The sequence below is a fragment of the Phaseolus vulgaris genome, chromosome 1 (genome assembly GCF_051622355.1).
Source record: "Phaseolus vulgaris cultivar YP4 chromosome 1, ASM5162235v1, whole genome shotgun sequence".
NCBI lineage: Eukaryota > Viridiplantae > Streptophyta > Magnoliopsida > Fabales > Fabaceae > Phaseolus > Phaseolus vulgaris.
In genome coordinates, this window is record NC_143498.1 from 47,794,732 (window position 1) to 47,818,233 (window position 23,502).

Genomic DNA, 23,502 nt, shown 5'->3' on the forward strand with positions numbered 1-23,502 from the left:
TAAGCAAGTATTGTATTTATAGGCAGGCCACGTTCGATTTAGAGGAAACAAAACTTTTCTATTTATGTGTATTTGTTGTAATAAGCCTATATAAGCCTCCTTCTTCAGTGAAGTCATTCAGTTCAGGTATTCTGAGAATCTTGGGTCATAAATTTTTTTGCTATGCTTGGCTTTCTGATCTTGTAAAATTTTTTAGATGAAGAAAACAGTATTGCAGTTCATAATTTTTTATCTAATGTGTCTTTACACTTCTGTTTGTTATTGATAAATAACCAAAAAGCTTCACATACTTTACAATTACAGGATGGTTATTATAGACCAAAGTGTAATATGCTATTTTGAATATTTTGAAATAACCAATATAGTTTATTGTAATATGCTATTTTGAATCAGTTACATTACAACTTACAATTTCAGGATGGTTATTATAGACCAAAGTGTAATTAATTTCTGTATTTGGTAAGCTCTAGATTCCAAAGATGAAGGCATATGTTAGCGATACAGAGGACTTGAAACAGGATCCGTCGTATCAAGACACTTGGGATGACATGATAATCAATGTGAGTGTGAATGACTTGTTTAACATCCTACCCTCCCCTCAACTGTATAATAGTTCTATAATTTGTAAAAAGTACTTGTCATGGAGTCGAACTTTTGGATCAATGCATGAGCTATTTTTTTTCTAAGTTGGTGGAGTATTTAGTTTGTTTGCAACTGAAATATTTTTTCAACTAGGTTCATTGTGAACTGTAAAATGATAGTTCTACTTAAGTGATCAAACATGTTTCAAATTGGTATTGTTGAGAAAAAGCACGAGGATGGATCAGTATATAAATTGTGGTTAATCAAAGTTAATGTATCATCTCTATTTTTTGGTTGCAGTTTCTTGCAGAATCTTTGGATGTGATCCAAGATGCTGATTGGGTTATGTCTTTTGGAAATGTTTTTGCCAGACATTATGAACTTTATGCCTCTGATGATCAACACACTGCGCTTCTGCACCGGTATCAATGCTCTAACATAAAGTGTTTTTTTTTTTGTAAACGGAATAGAAACATATGTTAAATATTGCTTTGCGTTACTTGAGAAGTTGCTTGCTTTACAGTTTATATTATCTATACAAAATAAGGCAAATGAAATTGTATTTGTACTGGTAGTATTTAGGTTCACTACAGAATTTGAAATTAGTAGCTAATGATTCATCATGGTTTGTCTGTTAAATCCAGTGCTTTTTTTTTTTTTAGTTTTCTATTTCAGTAAAAAATCCTGGTTGGTTCTTGTTGCATAATTAGGAGATAATTATTCCGTAATTAAGTGCAAATTTCATTCTCTATTTATCAGGAAAAATTTGATATCTTTTAGTGATTTGATTTGATTTTTATAGCTCTAATTACCTATTATTTCTTGCTTTTATTACCTATTATTTTTTTCCTTAATTAGGTTGTAAACAGTCTATAAATTGAGACTGTAATCACATTTGTAAATACATCTCATAAATATATTTCATCTATTTCTTTCAACTTGGTATCAGAGCCATTTCATACCTATCCTAGCGAGTGTTTGTTGGACTTATCAGGCCACCCGCTATCAGGCCGTTATCGGACTACCCATAATATATTGTCCCACACACGAGCTATCATTCTCGGCGTGAGGGGGTGTGTTGGAGATCCCACATCGACTAGAGATTAGAGCCTTTCTCAGTATATAAGTGGGTGCAAACCTCACTTCATAAGCTGATGTTATGAGGTTGAGTTAGGCTTAACGTCTACTTCTTAATAGTTCTTTATTTATTTTATTTACTTCAGAATCAGTGTTTAAAAACTTGTTACACATGGGAGAACTAGGGAAGTCGGTACTCCATTGTTCATCTGGTTCTATACATCTGTTTCTTTGGCCTTGAGTGGTTGAACTGCTAGTAAACTTTGGTGTTATCCATCATATACTGGTACGGGGTTTGTTTGGGGGTTCAGTCTCTTCGTTGTTCCTATAGAATTAGGTTTTTATGCAGTGGTTGAATTGGTTGCTTATGACTTATCTATCCATGTAAAAGAACCTTTAGTTGGTATTAAAATAAAGGAAAAGAGAAATAGGATAAATCCCTTGTGTATATTGAACACATATGGTTATGTTTATATAGAGAGAAAAACATACAAATAATATGGGCTTATCCCATTACATAGAAATGTCTGACAATATATACAATATCTCATAATATCTAATAATATTTCATAATATCTAATAATATTTCATAATATCTAACAGTTGGTTTATTATATTGCTGCTGTCCCTCATTGTTCTGTCTTTCCCACCTTCTTTTGTAACACTGCATGTTGAAAAGCTTTAGGTTTATGCGCCCAAGGGGATTAGTGTTGCTTTGGAAATGATTATTTTCCCCCTCATATCCGATAAGCACCCAAGTACTCGGGACTCACCCTTAAATGCTAGTTATGAAGGGTGAGGAGTCAAACACAAAAATACTGCACTAAACATCCCATACTACTTGATGTAGGACTTAGACAGCCCATAATACCCTAGTTCCTATAATAGCACTTTCATTCTATGGTAGCTTATGAAATGATATGAGAGCTAATATCTCGGGAACTTTCATTATATGACACTTCACTCGATAATACCTCACTCAGTTTCCTTGTTGGTTAGAACTTTTCAGAAGTAGCCTTTTCTGAGACATGGACAACCAGGTCTCATATCATCTGATAAGCACCCACTCAAAAACTAGCTATACTATCATGATGGAGTTATTCACCCACTTCCCTTGCCTCACCTCACTTCCCCAAGGAAACTCAAGTTAGTTGAGAAGGCACAGGAAACTCGGCCTCACTGAGTTTGGATTGCAAAATTAAAAATCAAGTTGGAATGAGAGAAATGTATTTATTTATGTCTATATGTATGTACTGATCGGAGAAGAAATGTACACCATTTTATGGGATAATTTTTTCCCAATTTATTGTTGAATTGAAAGTTCTCATCAAATAGGTCATATCAACAAAATCTTGGATTAGTTTAAAATTATTTAATACTCCATTAGTGTACATCAAAATTTATGTTACATAGCATAATCCCTTCTCAATATGTGTCAGAATCAATTCCTAGAATGTGTAAATTTTTGTACTTACAACATTTAGTAATTTTATTTAGAATATGAAATTAACTAATTCATTGCTTTAATTATTTGATACTATGTTTTGATCGTCTATATGAACTTTCAATTAATTTGGGCATTCAGTTGTATGATATTCATAAAAAAACATTGACTTATATTTTAAACGTTATATTGTCCATCAAATTATGTTTTTGAGATTGAAATATCAATTAGATTTTTATTTGCTCCACTTTCTAAACTTAATTAATTTAAAAATTATAATTATAGAAATAAGGAGTAGATCCTAAATAATCAGACATATCTAGATTTTATATATGTTATTGTGAACATTTTTATATATTCATGTATTATATCTTTATTATTAGAGGATAATAAATCCCCGTATGTGTTCTATTGATTTTGTTTTCTTAATATAAATAAAAACATTTATGCTATTTCAGAACTTAGTGTCTTTCTTTTTCCTATAGTTTAACATGGTATCAAAGCCTTTCCAAAACCGTTTTGGCTTTGTAGACCCACTTTTTTTGGAGGATTTAATTTTTGGAAAACCTCTCTCTCAAGTTTGCGTGCACTATTCCGACGCCATCTTAGATGAGTTTTTCGGCATCCTTCGTTTGCTTTAGCAAGCACAATATTCAGATTTAACTGTGCGACTACATCTAACCATACAAATGTTTTGAGATAAACCACCACTAATACAAATCACGCACCCACACACCCTCAAGCTTGGCATCTCTCCCCCAACCCTGTAACTCTGATTGGTGTGTGGCAGCACACAGCGGCCAACCAACCTGCACCCAGGTTGTCTCCTTTGCGCACTCTTAACCATGTGGTAACGACTCCATTGGAGTTTTTCTGGTGGTCCAACCTATTTTTCTCTCAAATTATTTTTTTTCCAGGCTGAGTTCAAAAAATGTCTTCTAGCACCACATCAACATGCATAACAAATTCTCTCATCTTTTCTAACTATATTGTTACTCTTAAGAAGATGGATGGGTCAGACTATTCAACTTGAGCTTCCGAAATTAGGTTATGGTTGGTTAAGTGGGTCGGGCTACAAATCCCATTTCATTACAACAATTGAATTTGTTCCTACATTTCAGAATACGTTTTTTATGACCCTGGGTTTATATGGCCTTTTTTTTATGACCTTGGGTCTGTAAGGCTTGCCATAAGGGTGTGTCGCTACCTGTGATAAGATTTTGGAAGCTCTAGTAAACACTGCTAAGAGTTTCGTATCATGTATGGTCGTTCATATTCCTTAGAAAATAAACATGAAGACATTTTGTCTGTTGGGGAAAATACAACCTTTGCATCAGAGAGTAATAATTCTGAGAGTCGTCCATGATATGAACATTGCAACCACATTGGACATGCTACTGATGAGTATTGGAAGTTGCATGAGAAACTTCTTCATTCACCCAATATTGGCCAACTATATATGGTGAGTCACTTGTTCCTACACTGCCAATTGATCTGCATCGTATGACTCCAATAACTTATGAAGACTCTATCAAATTGTGTAAGACATGCCATTTAGTATAAAATAAATACTGCCTTGGTGGAACACTACCTTGGTGGCACACTGCCAAGTCATCTACTAGTCCAAATGCCTTAGGGGAAACCCACTACATTCTCTAAATCACCAAATGTTTAATTAAAAAAAAAACAATTGGAGAACAAGATAAGAACAAATGAGGAATCAATTCCATTTTGCACCATAATATATTACCTTAGTGGTTCCATTCTAATAATAAAAAAATTGTCATGTTGATTTCAGAGTGTTCATATTGGGAAAAAAGATCAAGTCTCACATCGATTAGAGATATGGTCAAAATACAATATAAATGGGGGTAGTCCTCACCCATTAAGCTGATTTTGTTGGGTTGAGTTAAGTATAAACCCACTTTGTAAACCAGAGTCTATTCGAGATCCATTAAAAGGGTCACTTGTTGTATTATCCACGTACCATGCCCAATAATGCTGGATGTGAGGGGGTGTATTGGGAAAAACCCCAAGCCTCATATCGACTAGAGATAGTGCCAAAATTAGTGTATAAGTGGAAGTAACTCTCACCTTATAAATCAATTTTGTAGAGTTGAGTTAGGTCTAAATCCACTTTGTAAGAGTTCTAAAGGTGTGTGATGAGAAGTGACTGAAACAGATGAGCAAATGACCTATAATGTCTCATGTTTTTATTTATTATTCCCAGTCTGAGCTTAAACGCTAATCTACCATAGTATTTGTTTCCATTCACATTATCTAATTGGAAGGAGTGTGAAAAAGATATTGTACTTGAACACAGGTGCCTAGGCATTCTGCTTCAAAAGGTTAACGAAAGAGCTTATGTCCGTGATAAAATAGATTGGATGTACAAGCAGGCAAACATTGCAAATCCAACAAATAGACTTGGATTGGCAAAAGCAATGGGACTGGTAATGTAATCTTTTCTTTCTTTGTTTATTTATTTTGATCTTATTGGATTCATTTTCCTATTCCTATTTCTTCTTAACTTACTTTCTATTTATTAAGGTTGCTGCATCACATTTGGATACAGTGTTGGACAAGCTGAAGGACATTTTAGACAATGTTGGACAAGGCGTATTTCAGAGGTTTATGCCAGATTTGTAGAATTGACTGTATATATTTTTTTTCTGGATTGGTTCATTATCTGATCTGACATCATAAATCATTTTGCATAGGAGTATTAAACATAATTTATTGACAAACTATAGTTGTCTCTTTTTTAAATCTGCTCCGTTTTTTTTTTCAAAATGTTCTTTGATGAAGTTTTGATGTTCACATCTTACTGCGGCACTTGTGAATTGTTTTCATCCTCTTTTCCATCCTTTATGTTTTCTTTTGATGTTTGTAGTTCAATATATTTCACATTGGAATTCAAAACCTTAAGTATGTTTTTCATTTATAGGTTATGAAATTGTTTCTTGTTGTATAATATGTCAGAAAACAGTAACTATGCTTGTATATCACTATAGTATTGCTGGAATATTTCTGTCACTAATATTAATTTAAATGGGCACCAGAAACAGATGAATCAATTTACATAGATCCTGTAGCAGAAAAAGGAAACTATAGAATTCTAATAGGATGTTAGTCTCTTCAATGGGTTTACTTTAGTCCCAAATCTTTTTATTCAATCACTTGATGCACATCTCCCTATCACGTTCCCTCCGTTCATGCTTGTCTCCCGTGTTTTTCCCTTGCTTTCATATACAGCCCAAATCCTGATTCTGTCTGAAGTCTCTTACCTACCCTTCTATCATGATTCATGTCTTCTTAAAATGTTTCTTTTCTTTTCCTTTCTAAGATTCTCTTATATTCAGAATTTGTTGCCTTTTGTTGATATATACTTTGTTTGTTGAACAGTAGGTTTTGAATAAGAACATGATATCAGTTTACAGAGAGATAGATCTTTATCTCCTTTCATTGAACATTAACATTTTAACCATTGCAACAGTTTCTTAACTTCCTCAGAGTGTTTTTTTTTTTCCTTTTTCTTTTCTCAAGATTCATTTAGTTTCAGACTTTGTCTTATCTATTTGTAGTTTTTATTTGTTGCAGGATACTGTCATTATTCTCTGATAGTTTCAGAACAGAAGACTCTGATGACATTCATGCCGCTTTGGCACTAATGTATGGATATGCTGCAAAGTATGCCCCATCAACAGTTATTGAAGCCAGAATAAATGCCCTTGTTGTAGGTCATCTTTTTTCTCTGCATTTGACTTTGTTGTCTTGCTTTATTTGTGACGAGATACCTAATGAATAATCTATGTTTCATTTGGAACCATTCTCTGTTCTGTTTAAATGCAGTTTTAACTAAGTACTGTTGAAAGAGAGAAAAACCATGTTAGAGATGTGGAACCATGTGACTAAACTATTCCAGAGTGCATTTTATATAAGTTGATTACAATAAATACAAATAACTATAGAGATTTTATTCCTATATACATGATATGATAAGCCTATTAATGGGATGCTAACGAAATTTGGTCTAATCAGATACCCCTATAATTACAAAGATCGTAATTATATAAGGAGAACAAATCATAAAATATAAAAGAATAAATTCTAAGAGATAATGTAGGATATTCTAAAATATATTAAAATAGTATTATTATAATTTATAAATATATCCTATTTTTAGCATCCCCAAGTTGAAGCGTACTAAGCTTTCAGTAGTTGGAAAAGCAATCTAGAGATGTTGGTGAGTCCTCATAGAATAGCTAGAATGATGGCTTAGCCAGTAGCTAAAATGACCATTAGTCTCAGTGAAGATTCATAGCAAGCAAACTCAAGGCTCTACATTTGAAAACTACAAATCAATAGAGTTACCAGCATAGTGAATGTTGGTTAAAAAGAAAGTCAACATTAATATGATTCAAGCAGGAAAAGATTCACCACTAAAGTGATTGTTGGTGGCAAAAAGTCACCACCAATGCGATTCATATGTGGAAAAGATGGTCATGACTGGAATGATTATAAATGGGAAAGAAGTACCACTAGCATGCATGTTGCTGGAAAAGTTGTCGGTGTTGAATGACAGCTATTGGAAAATCTATCTACAATGTACAGAGATTGCCAAAATAGTTGTTAACAAAGTCGAAGATTGTCAGAGAAGTAGGTGATTAATGGCAATTGGGGTTGTTGGAGGTAGCGGGGCAATAGATGGAAGGGCAAAAACCTGATAGAGAGCGCGATTTGATAACACTGCCAAACAAAGGTGTGATTAGATGGAGTTCCCGAATTTTTGTTTTAGGAACTTGACAGCTGAATAGTGATGTAACAAGTCATAGAAGATGGTATGGTTATGATACCACGTTGATAGAAAGAATAACAAATAAAAGATATGCTAGAGCTGTGTATATGAACTGCACAATGGAGTCCGTTGTATGTAAGTTGGTTGCAATTGCAACAAATACAAATTATTATAGAAGATTTTATTCCTATATACATGATTGGATACGTTGATAAGTTAGATTCTAACAAAACATGCCTATAATTGCAAAGATTCTAATTAAGGAAACAATTCAAAGTATTGAATAAATTTTAAGAGATCATCTAGGAAACCCTAAAACATTATGATATCATCAACTATTTCTCTTATTTCTTACTCCAAGAGTTCTTTAAGAACAATAAAATTATGTATTTTAGATGATGTCTTTTGGAAGAACTTTCAAAAAAGTAAATAACAGTTTATTTATACGATTACAGTTTTGCTGTTGATGGAAACAAGTTTAACAATAATGGTTTCCATTGAAATCAGTTTGTATAGTATTGGGTTATTGTATGCGAAGTAGGTATGTAATATGTATATGTATAGATTTATCGATGTGTTGGTGTGCCATTAAGATCTAGCGCTCAGTGGACATTAGACCGAAGATAAGTGCTAGAAGGAATTGCACTTTCTGAGTTTGTGCATTTTCTGCCTTTATGAAGCAATTGCTACTTTTAAATAAGCAAGAGGAAGACTTGTCTGAAGTAGTAAGTAAAGTGCACAAGAGAGGCACAAGATAGGGGTTTAAACTGTGGTGGTCCTTGATTGCTTTGGCCTAATCTGCACACCTCTAATTACTTTTGAATTGTTTGCTCAAGAGGCTTCTTGGCTGTTAAAAGATTGTTAGGAGGAAGGAAATTTTGCTTTTTGTTAGACCTGTAAGGAAATTTTGCTATTAAAAGAACCAGTCTGTAGCAGAACCTAGTTTTTAAAAAAAAATATTGTCCTGGTTTAGTCTTCTGTTGCAATTATGCATGAAAGTACAAAATAGTAAGTGTAGTTTGAGTGTAAATGTGTTCTTTTGCTTATTTGCAATGCATATGTTTGTAATGAGGAAAGTTGATTAGATTGTTTCATTTATTTGTGGGCAGGGCACCAATGTGCTTTCACGACTTCTTCATGTGCGTCATCCCAAAGCAAAACAGGCTGTCATCACAGCAATTGATTTACTAGGTTTATTATCTTTTCAGAATTGAATTATCATTTATTCTCATTGTTATCCCTTTGATTTTTTACCTATTGATATTGTTGTCATCAACACTTCTGTGTTTTTCTTGTCACTTGACTGGAAATTTATGCAAAAAAATGGACTGCTACAAAACCTACTTTAGAAAGTGTAAACCTGTGAAATTGTGGTTATTTTGTCCCATATACAGTAGTTGTAGAAATCATGCTATTCATGATTTGTTTTTGTTTAATGAATTATTTTTATGGCAGCCTTAGTTTGATTGATTGTGACTATGACTTATTGCAGGTAATGCTGTCATTAATGCTGCTGAAAATGGCTCACCGTTTCCACTGAAAAGAAGGGACCAACTGCTCGATTATATTTTAACTTTAATGGGTCGGGATGACGAAGATGGTTTTGCTGATTACAATGACCTATTGCGTACTCAGGTATATAAAATTGAGTTATGCCTAAGATGAAGATAGTCTCATTTAAAGCTGAGAATATTTGAGTTTGCTAATGTGTTTTCTTATATCTAGGCCCTTGCTATTAGTGCCTGCACCACGTTGGTCTCTGTAGAACCAAAGCTAACATTTGAAACTAGGAACCATGTAATGAAGGTATGTGGCTTTCATTTGATTTATGTTTAATTCTACTTTTAAGCATCCGAGTTTCCTGATGAATTTGACAGGCCACGTTGGGGTTCTTTGCTATACCAAATGATCCGGTTGATGTTGTCAATCCCCTTATAGACAACTTGATCACCCTTTTATGTGCAATTCTACTCACTGGGTAATTTAAGTTAAAATCTTATTATATATTCTGCTTAAGTTTCTGGTTTGTTATGTTACCTGTTCTTTTGAACATTGTTTAACTTTGTTGATTTCCTTAGAACCGTGCATCCACCATGCATCATTGTAGAACTTTGTTATATTCTTTTAAAGTATAAAAATGTATCTCTTTTGTTAGACCTGTTTTAATTCCATCCTGGGCTATCAGTTGTAATTTGTTGTTGGTGCCGCATCTTGTGCATTATAAACATACATTATAAACATAACATCATCTTTTGTCTTTCATCACTTTCTTTCTGAACACACCTGGCAGTCAATTTATGTCATTAATGTTTTTTTTTCATTCATATTTGATCATCCTGTGTATGTAGAGTTAGTTTGTATTACTTGTACTAATTAGTAAAAACTTAATATTTAGTGGAGAAGATGGAAGAAGTCGGGCAGAGCTACTAATGCTTATCTTGAGGCAAATTGATCAATTTGTCTGTTCACCCATTGAGTATCAGAGGAAAAGAGGTTGCCTTGCTGTACATGAGATGCTTCTAAAGTTTCGGATGATTTGTGTTAGTGGGTATTGTGCACTGGGCTGCCATGGGAGTTGTGCACATAACAAGCAAATTGACCGAACTCTGTTTGGGAATTTTTCAAAGCTACCATGTAAATACTTGTTCCATTAGATACCTTTAAATTGCTCTTCTTTCATATATTATGAAGTATAATTTTTCTTATTAACCACCAGCTGCGTTTGTACTACCAAGTCGAGAATCTTTGTGCTTGGGAGATAGGGTAATCATGTATCTTCCACGTTGTGCAGACCCAAATTCTGAAGTCCGAAAAATATCAGCACAAGTAAGTGGTATCTGAGAAGTTGTGCTCCTATAAGGAAAAAGGCACAATCTCTATTCAGTATTTTGTATAGTTTCAGGAATATAATATGGTCTATATTCTATAAAGTTCATGCTCTCTGGTTCTTACTTCTGTAGAGAGGACATTGCGTACTTGTTCTTAAATAGTCCAACTAATTGTTTTTTGTGCAGATTCTTGATCTACTCTTTAGCATCTCTCTTTCGCTTCCAAGACCTGCAGGGTCATCTATGTCTGCTGAGGTTATAGAATTGTCATACAGCGCATTATCTTCTCTTGAGGATGTTATAGCCATATTGAGGAATGTAAGTTCACTGACCACTTTGTTTTATTACCTAACTTCTTGTTCTTTTTTTTTTCCATCTTTCTTGTATTTTATAGTTGCAGAAAAGAGGAGACCAAAGAACTTGGTTTTCATGTATATTTGTATATATGTGCAGGATACTTCTATTGATCCATCAGAAGTTTTCAACAGGATTGTTTCCTCCCTCTGCATTCTGTTGACAAAAGAGGAGGTAAGTGTCTTTGATTCTCTGTGTGTGTATATATCATGTCTAAGTTATATTTAATAACTCTGTTGGCACTGGTGTACAGATGGTTGCTACACTGCACGGTTGCTCAGTTGCTATATGTGATAAGATTAAGCAATCAGCTGAAGGGGCTATTCAAGCTGTTGTTGAATTTGTTACAAAGAGAGGGGGGGAATTGACTGAAATTGATATCTCAAGGTTTAAAGCATAGTGTACACACCAACGCTATGTTACTTGAACTATCATCTTTGTTGATATCATATTGTCTTTTGAGCTTGTAAATTTGAGCATAGGTTATGGTGACATGACATAATGTTTTTGCCTACAGGACAACCCAATCATTGATCTCTGCTGTTGTGCATGCAACTGACAAGCATTTGCGTGTGGAAACTCTTGGAGCTGTATCCTTTTAATTCTTTTAAATTTGACGTATTTTGTTGAATATCTTGTCATGATTTTAACTTGTTGGAATCAATGTAGTCGTTTATGTTATTGGGAAGGTATTGTTTGTTCTTCTCTATCATATATATAATCAGTATATGTTGCTTTCAAGCTGTTTACTGATGGATCCCCTTTCAAAATAACGAAAGTGTGTAAGGAGAGGGAATATTTAGGAGAGTGAATATTCTAACTAAGTGCCTAGCTGGCACTGGCATAGTGGGTGTGCATGTATTGTATGGGGGAAAAGAGAGCGTATAAGTTGGGGGAGTTTGAGAGGTGAGATGGGAAGGAATTAGCTTTGACCTGGGAGAGAATTGATCACTCTTGAATATGCCCATATTATCAACTTTTTCCTTCTTCTGCATCACTCTTGTATTTCTCATACTTAGTATTGGTATCATCGTGTTAGAAGCTAGGGTTTCACTGAAAATATTTTTTCTCTGATTTTACTTCATTGTTTCTGGTGTTTGTCATTTTACTACTGGAAAATTCATCCTTTACTTGCTAAAAAGATTTCTTCTTTGGCTGAAAACACTAGCCCAAAAACTGTTTTTGATGAAGTCCTGGCTACTGCTGGAAGAGATACAATCACAAAGGATATATCTAGGTTACGTGGAGGATGGCCCATGCAGGATGCATTCTATGTAAGTCTCATTGTTTTCCGTATGAACTTCGTTAATCCACTTTTGTACAGATTGCCCACTGTAGATTTTTATTCAAGAATTGATTTACTTGTAGAAATTATTAGATATGAAGAAAAACAGGGCTCTAAAATTTGTTGCTGTTATGTTACACGGATATGGGGTTAGGTATCAGGTAAATGACAGAAATAAGTACAGTCAGAGGTTAAGACAGTTAGTTGGGTGGTTAAATGGGAGTAAGCTGTACAGTGAGGGATTGAAAAATAAGTTTCTTAGCCAATTTGAGTTTGTAAACTCTATTAGTATAGAAACAGTTGAAAGGAATAGAAAGAAATAGATGAAATGTATTTCTGATGTGTATGTGATTACAGTCTCTATTTATAGACTGTTTTACAACGTAATTAAGGAAATAAATAATAGGTAATAAAAGACAATTATAATGGTTGTTTAAAGCTATACAAATCAAATAAAATCAAATCACTAACAAATCTGTCTTAATAAATACAAAATGGAATCTGCACTTAATTACAGCATAATTCTCCTGATTATGCAACACTCCCCCTCAAGTTGGTGAATGTCTATCTATCATTCCCAGCTTGCAAGTAAGATCTTTGAATTGTTTTGTGGGAAGTCCTTTAGTAAACATATATTCCAATTGTAGTCTTGACGGATGTACTCAGTGGCTATAAGACCATCATCCAACTTCTCCTTAATAAAGTGTCGGTCTCCCAAAGAAAGACTTTGTTTCATGGAAGGTGACATCTTTGGAAATATAAACTTCACGACTTTGAGGATGATAACATTTGTACTCTTTTTTGTTGGGCATAACCAATGAAGACACATTTGATGGCACGAGGATCTAACTTCACTTGATACGGGCTATGAACATGGACAAAAGTTGGACAACGAAAGACACGACTCTGAAGACTAGTTAACATGGGAATAAAACGATAGAATGTGGTCATAAGCTAAATAGACATTTGGAAAGTAAAGCTTTAGTTACCTCAAGGATATGACGATTTTTTCTTTCAGCAACCCCACTTTGTTGAGGAGTGTCCACACAAGTTAATTCATGAACAACTCCATTTTCCTGAAGAAACTTTGAAAGGTTCTGGTTCACATATTCTCTTAATTGGACTTTCAAATTGTGTTTGAACCATTTTGTAAAAATTTACAAACAAGTGAAAAACTTCAGACTTATCTTTCATAAAGAATATCCAGGTAACGTGAATACAATCATCAATAAATGAAACAAACCATTTTGCACCCGAGATATTAGGAATAGATGAAGGTCCCCATACATCAGAATGAATAAGATCAAAAGGTTTTGAACTTCTATTATTATTCGAAGGAAAAGTTGTTCTATGGTGTTTAGCAAACTGACAAACATCACAATGAAAAGACTTCCAAGCTATAATTTTGTAAATAAAACAGGAAATAAGGATTTTAGGTTACTAAAAGGAGGATGTCCAAGACGCCAGTGTTGAAGCCATATCTGAGAAGATGACCAAGATTCAGTGCCTTGCTGAAGACTAGAAGTGTGTGCCTGTAGTTTAGCACATTTTTTAGTTTCTTCCTGTTGTAAGTAATATAACACGCCCTGCTCTTTAGCAAGTCCAATTGTCTTCCCCGTGGCAAGATCCTGAAAAACACAATGGGGAGGAAAAAATGTCACTGCACAATTTAAATATTGGGTAATCTTATGTATAGACAAGAGGTTATTAGATAGGTTGGGAACATGAAGCACATTTTTTAAAGGGAAGGAAGGTTGAAGGTGGATATTACCACGACCAGTAATGCGGGTATTAGAACCATTAGCTACAGTAATATGTTGGTTATAAAATAAGGCATTGTAGGATGAAAATTAAGAGGAATGAGGTGTCATATGATCAGTAGCACCAGAGTCTATAATCCAGATATTCTCAGTACCAGAAGCATTAAATGATAAGAAACTAGAACTCTTATCGCTCATGGTTAAAGAACAAGAGCTAGGCTTACTAAGAGAGTTCATGAGAGCTCTAAACATTCCAACTCTTCTTTGCTGAGTGAGGGCACCTCCCCTGCTATTTGAGGGAATCGTAAGGTCGTACTTTCAGAGTCAGATGATGCTTGATTAGCATGCCTTTGTATGGTACCTTTGAATCCTCCAATACGTTCCAAGACCTTCTCCTTTCCATGAAGTTTGAAGCACCTTTCCTTAGTATGACCTGTCTTTTTACAATAACTGCACCAACGATCTTCACGATTAGCCTTTGTGGGAGGCTTTCCAAATGAAGGAAATGAACCTTTTATAGGGCCTTTGCCAGTCGCCATAGCTGAACTATCACCAGAGTTGTTAGTACTTAGAGCTGAACTATCAACAGAGTTGCCCCTGTCGAATATTACTAACCTCCGAGTTTCTTCCCTCGTACAATGTGAAAAACCTCTGAGAGAGAAGGGAAATTTTCCTTTCCCAAAATCTGAATCCTAATTGGATCAAATTCAGGATTTAATCCAGAAAGAAATTTAAATATGCGTACCCTTTCAAGAAATTGTGTTAGTGCAATAGAGTCATGTGTGCACTTCATCTTCAAATTTTGATATTGATCTAATTCGATCCATAAACCATTCAACATACCATAGTAGTTTGTTACTGAAAGGCTCCCGTGGCTGTGATGAAGCCATATCTGAGAAGATGACCAAGATTTAGTGCCTTGCTGAAGAGTAGAAGTGTGTGCCTGTAGTTTAGTACATTTGTTAATTTCTTCCTGTTGTAAGTAATATAACCAGCCCTGCTCTTTAGCAAGTCCAATTGTCTTCCCCGTGGCAAGATCTTGAAAAACACAATGGGAAGGAAAAAATGTCACTGCACAATTTAAATCTTGGGTAATCTTATGTATAGACAAGAGGTTATTAGATAGGTTGGGAACATGAAGCACATTTTTTAAAGGGAAGGAAGGTTGAAGGTGGATATTACCATGACCAGTAATGCGGTTATTGGAACCATTAGCTACAGTAATATGTTGGTTATAAGATAAGGCATTGTCGGATGAAAAGTAAGAGGAATGAGGTGTCATATGATCAGTAGCACCAGAGTCTATAATCCAGATATTCTCAGTACTAGAAGCATTAAAGGACAAGAAACTAGAACTTTTATCGCTCATGGTTAAAGAATAAGAGCTAGGCTTACTAAGAGAGTTCATGAGAGCTCTAAACGTTCCAACTCTTCTTTGCTGAGTGAGGGCACTTCCTCTGCTATTTGAGTGAAAGGTAAGGTCGTACTTTCAGAGTCAGATGATGCTTGATTTGCATGCCTTTGTGTGGTACCTTTGAATCCTCCAATACGTTCCAAGACCTTCTCCTTTCCATGAAGTTTGAAGCACCTTTCCTTAGTATGACTTGTCTTTTTACAATAACTGCACCAACGATCTTCACGATTAACCTTTGTGGGAGGCTTTCCAAATGAAGGAAATGAATCTTTTATAGGGCCTTTGCTAGTCGCCATAGTTGAACTATCAACAGAGTTGCCCTCGTCCAACATTACTAACCTCCGAGTTTCTTCCCCTCGTACAATGTGAAAAACCTCTGAGAGAGAAGGGAAATTTTGCATTCCCAAAATCTGAATCCTAATTGGATCAAATTCAGGGTTTAATCCATAAAGAAATTTAAATATGCGTACCCTTTCAAGAAATTGTGTTAGTGCAATAGAGTCATGTGTGCACTTCATCTTCAAATTTTGATATTGATCTAATTCGATCCATAAACCATTCAACATACCATAGTTAGTTTGTTACTGAAAGGCTCCCTTGGCTGTGTTGAAGCCATATCTGAGAAGATGACCAAGATTCAGTTTCTTGCTGAAGACTAGAAGTGTGTGCCTGTAGTTTAGCACATTTGTTAGTTTCTTCCTGTTGTAAGTAATATAACCCGCCCTGCTCTTTAGCAAGTTCAATTGTCTTCCCCGTGGACACAATGGGAAGGAAAAAATGTCACTGCACAATTTAAATCTTGGATAATCTTATGTATAGACAAGAGGTTATTAGATAGGTTGGGAAAGTAAGCACATTTTTTAAAGGGAAGGAAGGTTGAAGGTGGATATTACCACGATCAATAATGGTTGTATAAAGTTGTACAAATCAAAGAAAATCAAATCACTTACAAATTTGTCCTAATAAATATAAAATGGAAATTTGCACTTAATTACTGCATAATTCTCCTGACTATGCAATAAAAATTATTAAGAAGTGGACTTTAAGCCTAACTCAACTTTATAAAACCGGCTTATAAGGTGAGGTTTCCACCCACTTATATAATATGAAATATCCTTATCTTTAGTCGATATGGAATCTCCAACATCCCTCTCACACCAAGACCCTCCAACTCGTCTATTGGACTATATATTATGGGTAGTCCGACAGCGGTCCGATAACGGGTGACCTGATAAGCCCAACAAACACTCGCAATGATAAACTATAATTGACTCTGATACTATATTAAGAAGTAAAGTTTAAGCTTAATTTATCCTTATAAAATCAGCTGATAAGGTGAGGTTTGCACCCACTTATATATTATGAAATGTCCTTATCCCTAATCAATGTGGGATCTCCAATAGTAACCTTTGTAAACAAGTAGTCTCCTGAATCCTGATTTATTCTCCCTCCAATAACAGATAAACTGTTATTTCAGTTTTGCATTTTTATTTCATTGCACTTTGCTATCTATCTCTTAAGCTATACAAACCCTAATAGAAGGGGTGTTGGATACAACACTTGTTCAACACTGGGATGTCATTCTGTAAAAAATATTAAAATTTAGATACAAGAATTCAGAGTTTCTTAATCTGTTACAAATTTACCTAGCAAAGCAACACACAAGAATCAAGGAATTGGTTGAAATGTGATTCTGAATTAGTTGTCTGAGCTTTTAAAAATGCTAACAGTGGAAAGAAAGAGATGAAATATATTTCTTAGAAATCTTACAAATGTGATTACAGTCTCTATTTATAGACTGTTTTACAACCTAATTCAGAAAATAAATAATAGGTAATGAAAGCCAGAAATAATGGGTGTTTAAAGCTGTACAAATCAAATCACTAACAAATCTGTCCTAAGAAATATAAAATGGAATACATGATAGGATAGTATACCTTTTCTAAATTCTGATTTTTTGGGAGATAGATTTCAACTTCCTCGTTTTAGGTTTTCTTAGTGGCTTGTGGTCTACCCCCACTTTTTCTTTTCTCATTTATTTTATGGATTAGGGCATTGCATATGATTTTTAATTGTGGTGGTGGCAGCACAACTATGATGATAATTAACATTGTGATGCTTAGCACTACCTTTTTATTGAAAAAAAGGTACAGCTTCAGTTAGAAGCTTTGGGTGCTCTTAATTTAAATTTAACCTTCTATAAGAAAAATGGTTGCAACATCATTTAACTCTAGAACACTTGGTCATATAGGCTTTAATTAACACTTTGTTATGAACAAACTATCCTGAAAGCTTAAGTTATTAGGTGATGACACAAATGATTTAATTTTTTACACAGATCGGGTAACATTTACGTTCAAATATTATTAGAAGATGAGTTTCATGTTGTCATCTTTACTCCAATTTGAAGAATTTTTTATGTAAATTAATTGATTTTTCGAGTACAACTTTTTCCAGGCATTTTCTCAGCACATGGAACTGTCAGTTTTGTTTCTAGAACATGTGATAACTGTCCTTAGCCAGATTCCAATCCTAAAAGGTGATGTCGACAGAGTTGAGGATAGCCCTGTTGACAGTCATACAGAAGATGGCAAACTGCAAGCTGCAATTTTTGCTCTTACTGCTTTCTTCAGGTCTGTGTTATCAGCAATGCTTTTTCCTTTTAAGATACATTAATAATCCAACCAATTTACAAACCATTGTTTGATACAGAGGTGGGGGGAAAGTTGGAAAAAGGGCTGTTGAACAAAACTATGCTTCTGTTCTTTCTGAGCTTACACTGCAACTTGGAAGCTGTCATGGTTTAACCTATTCTGGTCAGCATGAACCATTAAGGTGACCGCATTTTGAAACTGTGCTTCTGTTTTTGCCTATTTCTGTTCTTACTGAGCTTACACTGCAATTTCACTTGCATGTTAGCATCCACATTTGTATTGCCTGTCAATTATGTCTGTATCTTATTTTGTTTTACATATAAATATGTTAAAAGATAATCTTAAAGGGTGTGTTTTGAAATCTAAAGTTGATATTATTTTTGGATGGTTTTCAACGGGAATAAGGGAGATGCATTAAATCAAACCCTAAAAGTGAGTTTTTATGTCTCACCTACCATTCTTTTTCTCTGGGCATGATATTCTAGTCATATGGTTTAGTTGGCGTCTGAAAAGGAACTGAACAAATTACAATAGTATAATAAAATTTGTGAAAAATTACTCAGAAAAAGCAGTTATGGGGCACAATTGCACTTGTGAATTCTATGTTTAATTCCACTTATGTTCTTGTGCAGGAATCTTCTTACTGCATTTCAGGCGTTCTGTGAATGTGTTGGTGACCTTGAGATGGGCAAGGTAAACAAATTTAAAATTGCTCCATGTTAGGGTGTAAGATATGGTCTTGCAAGCAAATTAATATAAAAAAGTGTTCCTTTATCTAGATTTTAGCTAGAGATGGAGAACTATTAGAAAATGAGAGGTGGATTAGTCTCATTGGAGACATTGCAGGCTGCATATCTATAAAGCGACCAAAAGAGGTAATGTGATTTCAGATATACTTAACTAGTTATATGCATTACCTTACATATCCAGAATTCCAGATGAGTTCATGATTGTATGAGCAAAAGAAAAACACTAATAGGATATTTGGAGTAGCCTCAGTATATATTGATGAAATTGTAGGGGTTTCCTTTATTTGTTGTTGGTGTTGGAGATATAAATCAAACCTTGAGTCACCTTTTCAAGTAAACCCATTTCTGGAAATTCTTTGATAGGTCAAGGCCTTGATAGGTAAACACCTTTTACCCATAATCTCTTTGATAAACTGTTAGGAGATCAATCCTCTTGCTACCTTTATTGGATCAGTGGGTATGCATGTTGAAGATACGAATCTGAAACATTGGTTATTCTCTTAACAACATAAGCTTGAATGTTTTAAGCTTTGATTTTTATTGAAAGTTATGATAATTATATCAATTGATTGTGTTAGCATATGTATGCTAATATTTTTGGTGTTTTTATATTAGACTTGGCTCAATAATTTAATATTATTTAGTTTAGTTACAAGGAATGTGTGGAATAGGCTATTTGATGCTGTTGAGTAGTAGCCTGCCCACTAGTCAGAAGAATGGACCAGGTCTTTGTACGTGGAAAATTTGCAGTTAAATGGAGCATTTTGCTAATGGAATGAAATCAATAGTTTTCAAAATCAGGTTTTGCATACATTTTGGATAGGTTATGATGCTATCACTGAAATACAATGATTATTTAGCATATTGTTTTGTTTAAAATACTATTGTCATCAATAAAGTGGTCTGTTAATTAGATTTTAATTTCAGTTTCACTTCTCTTTTTCCATAGGAGGTGTCTCATCTTTTTATTTATAGGTTGCTTATTCTAGCTCCACCCTGTCACCTCCCTGCTCTTTTTGTACACAATAATGAATTGACTAATATTTGAACTATGGAATAGACTACATGAATGAATGAACCTGATTTTTTTTTTCACTTTTAAGAATACGTAATGTATTTGACCTGCTTTTCAGTTTCTAGAAATAATACGATAGAAAAGGTGTACTGTTGGGGATCATTTGCTTTCCTTGAGAGCTATTTCATAAAAATGTATGCGCTGTGAAGTGTGAACCTGATTGACAAATTTTCTTTCCTTGTTGGGAATATAGGTACAAAATATTTGTCTATTTTTGAAAAACTCATTGTATCGACCCCAGAAATATCAGAGGGAAGCTGCAGCTGCTGCACTATCAGAATTCATTCGGTATAGGTGAGTGAGTATATAATGAAACTTTAAATAATTGCCACCCATTGATGCTGCAATGTTATTTAATGGCTCATTGCCTTAATCTCTTTGAAGAAAAGTGTGTTTTTATTTTTATTTTTTATTTTTACATAGGCATATTTTTGACAAAACAACGATCTATTATAATGCTTTTTTTAGAAACAGTTATTTGCTCATACTTCTAATGTTTAGAAAATGGAATCAATACAATAAAAAGAGGAGATTTGATATCCTCTAATGATAAAGATATGATGGGAATAAATATCCTCTAATGATAAATATATAATACGGGAAGAAATAAAAGTGTTCATAATAATACATAAGTAATGTAGATATTATTTATTGCATAGGATATGCTCCTTATTCTTATAATTATAGCAACTTGACAAAAACTCGTGTCAAGACTGAGGATTGGACCCTGTATCCTTGCTTAGGAACAACCATCACTCCCTGTATATTACACCACTACATTCTTTTTTATAGTTTATATATACTTCATGTATAAAAATATGGAATAAATACAATAAAAAAGAAGATTTGATATCCTCGAATAATAAAGATATGATTTGAGAATAATAAAAATCTTCTAACAATACATAATATAATCTAAATATTCTTGATTATATAGAATTGGCTCCTTTTTAATAATTATAACACCGTGCCAAAAACATGTGTCATGACAACAACTCTTAGAAAAAGTCGGGACTAAGATTTGACCCTCAATCCTTGTTTGGAACAACCATCACTTCCTGGAAATTACACCACTACATTTTTTCGTAGTTTATATATTTCTGTCCCACTAAAATGAAGAATGAAGCTTGCTAGAATATTTTAAAGACAACACCTTAAGTTTCTGCAAAAACATCCAATACTTACCGTCCTTTGGTTTAAGTTTTCATTTAGGAGAAAAGCTTTACAGGAAACTTGTGTTGTCTCACATACACATAGTTTCAACTAAATGTCTCTCCTGCCCAAGAAGGATTTATTTTTTTGCTAACTTTCTCTCAGGTTTGTGTGCATTGTTCTAACGCACCATTGACCAGGTGAGTTTTCCAGCAGTGTGTTTCTTGTGACACCGCTTTCTCTGGCAAACATAGGGTTGGGATCGTGCTGCACCAATCTAACCAATCGTCCAAATGCCAACGTGAACCACCTACCCACACCCTCTCCCATTCTAGCTACAACTCTGATTGGTGTGTGCGGTGGTGTTTCATTGTCGACCAACATGAGCCACAATTGCCTCCTTTGCGCATTCTTATCCCTATGGTTCTAGCTCCATCAAAGTTAGTTTGGTTGTCCGATCTACTTTTCTTTCTCCATAGATTATTTTACTATTTTTTTTCTAGATTTATCAAAAAAAAATGTCTTCCACAACACCACGTCAACATCCAAAACAAATTCTCCCATCTTTTCTAACCGTATTGTTGGATATCCCACATCGACTAGAAATAAGGTCAGTTCATTGTATATAAGTGGGTGGAACCTCACCTTACAAGCCGATTTTGTAAGGTTGAGTTAGGCTTAAAGTCCACTTCTTAAGATGATATCAAAGCCATTTAGAGTCCGTGGAAAGAAATAGATGAAATATATTTCTAACATATCTTACAAATGTGATTACAGTCTCTATTTATAAACTGTTTTACAACCTAATTAAGGAAAGAAATAATAGGTAATGAAAGCCAGAAATAATGGGTGTTTAAAGCTGTACAAATCAAATCAAATCAAATCACTAACAAATATGTCCTAATAAATATAAAATGGAATATGCACTTAATTATAACATAATTCTCGTGATTATGCAACACTCCCCCTCAAGTTGGTGAATGTATATCTATCATTCCCAACTTGCAAGTAAGATCTTCGAATTGTTTTGTGGGAAGTCCCTTAGTAAACATATCTGCCAATTGGAGTCTTGAAGGGATGTACTCAGTGGCTATAAGACCATCATCCAACTTCTCTTTAATAAAGTGTCGGTCTATCTCTACGTGCTTTGTTTGATCATGTTGAACCGGATTGTGTGCAATACTGATAGCAAACTTATTCTCACACGCCAAACCCATAGGAGCTTCATATTTTATTTTTAGGTCATCAAGTATGATCTTCATCCATAAGAGTTCACACACCCCTTGAGCCATGGCTCTAAATTCTGCCTCTGCACTTGATCTTGCAACTACATTTTGCTTCTTGCTCCTCCATGTCACCAGATTTCCACCCCAGAACATGCAGTCGCCTGTGGTGGATCTCCTATCAACAATCGATCCTGCATAGTCAGCATCAGTATATACTTTCAGAGATAAGTTTTCCCCCTTTTTGAATAACAATCCTTTTCCTACAGAGGCTTTTAAGTACTGAATAATTTTATCTACTGCCTGCAAGTGTCTTTCTCTTGGATCATGCATAAATTGGCTAACCACACTAACTGCATAGGCTATGTCTGGCCTAGTGTGTGATAGATAAATGAGTTTTCCCACAAGTCTTTGATATTGTGTCTTCTCCACTTTTGGGTTTTCCTCATCATTCCCAATCCTATGATTTTGCTCTATTGGCACTCCAGTGGGCTTACAACCCAACTTACCAATCTCTTTGAGAAGATCAAGGATGTATTTCCTTTGAGAAATAAAGATGCCCGGTCTCGAGTAAGCAACCTCTATCCCAAGGAAGTACTTCAGCTTCCCAAGATCCTTCATTTCAAATTGAGCAGCTAGTCTCTCCCTCAAATTTTGTTTTTCAATCACATCATCACCTGTAATAATCATATCATCTACATAGACCAAAAGTAGAGTGAGTTTACCATTCTGAGAATGTTTTATTTACAGAGTATGGTCACCTTGGCTTTGTCGGTACCCCAAAGATACGATAGCTTGAGTAAACCTTCCAAATCAAGCACGAGGTGATTGTTTAAGACCATATAGGGCCTTCTTAAGTCTGCACGCCTTATTCCCTTCATTAACAACACCATAACCAGGTGGAATCTCCATGTATACTTCTTCCTCCAAGCTTCCATGCAAGGCATTTTTAACATCAAATTGATGCATTGCCCAACCAAAGTTTGCTGCCAGGGAGAGAATAATCCTGACTGTATTCATTTTTGCGACTGGAGCAAAAGTCTCCTCATAATCGATCCCAAAGGTTTGAGTGTACCCTTTTGCAACCAACCTTGCTTTATACCGATC

The 23,502-nt window shown here is 34.6% G+C and overlaps 1 protein-coding gene across 7 annotated transcripts in view; it reads left to right on the forward strand.

Moving 5' to 3' along the window:
- The window catches only part of LOC137814492 (ARM repeat superfamily protein), a 55,451-nt gene that overhangs the window by 12,685 nt on the left and 19,264 nt on the right, over positions 1–23,502 (forward strand). For 4 of the 7 annotated variants that reach the window (XM_068617265.2, XM_068617266.2, XM_090304391.1 and 1 more), the window contains 21 exons: positions 471–560; positions 883–1,004; positions 5,427–5,556; positions 5,654–5,733; positions 6,704–6,839; positions 9,011–9,092; positions 9,394–9,536; positions 9,627–9,707; positions 9,779–9,879; positions 10,297–10,535; positions 10,618–10,727; positions 10,916–11,047; positions 11,183–11,257; positions 11,337–11,470; positions 11,601–11,673; positions 12,226–12,357; positions 18,000–18,175; positions 18,255–18,377; positions 18,829–18,889; positions 18,976–19,071; positions 20,214–20,314. In XM_068617265.2, coding sequence (XP_068473366.2) covers positions 471–560; positions 883–1,004; positions 5,427–5,556; positions 5,654–5,733; positions 6,704–6,839; positions 9,011–9,092; positions 9,394–9,536; positions 9,627–9,707; positions 9,779–9,879; positions 10,297–10,535; positions 10,618–10,727; positions 10,916–11,047; positions 11,183–11,257; positions 11,337–11,470; positions 11,601–11,673; positions 12,226–12,357; positions 18,000–18,175; positions 18,255–18,377; positions 18,829–18,889; positions 18,976–19,071; positions 20,214–20,314 — 2,417 coding nt within the window. Of the gene's footprint in view, positions 1–464; positions 561–882; positions 1,005–1,229; positions 4,566–5,426; positions 5,557–5,653; positions 5,734–6,703; positions 6,840–9,010; positions 9,093–9,393; positions 9,537–9,626; positions 9,708–9,778; positions 9,880–10,296; positions 10,536–10,617; positions 10,728–10,915; positions 11,048–11,182; positions 11,258–11,336; positions 11,485–11,600; positions 11,674–12,225; positions 12,358–17,999; positions 18,176–18,254; positions 18,378–18,828; positions 18,890–18,975; positions 19,072–20,213; positions 20,315–23,502 lie in introns of those variants that run through there. The other 3 variants (XR_016522994.1, XM_090304389.1, XM_090304390.1) reach the window with 3 other exon arrangements.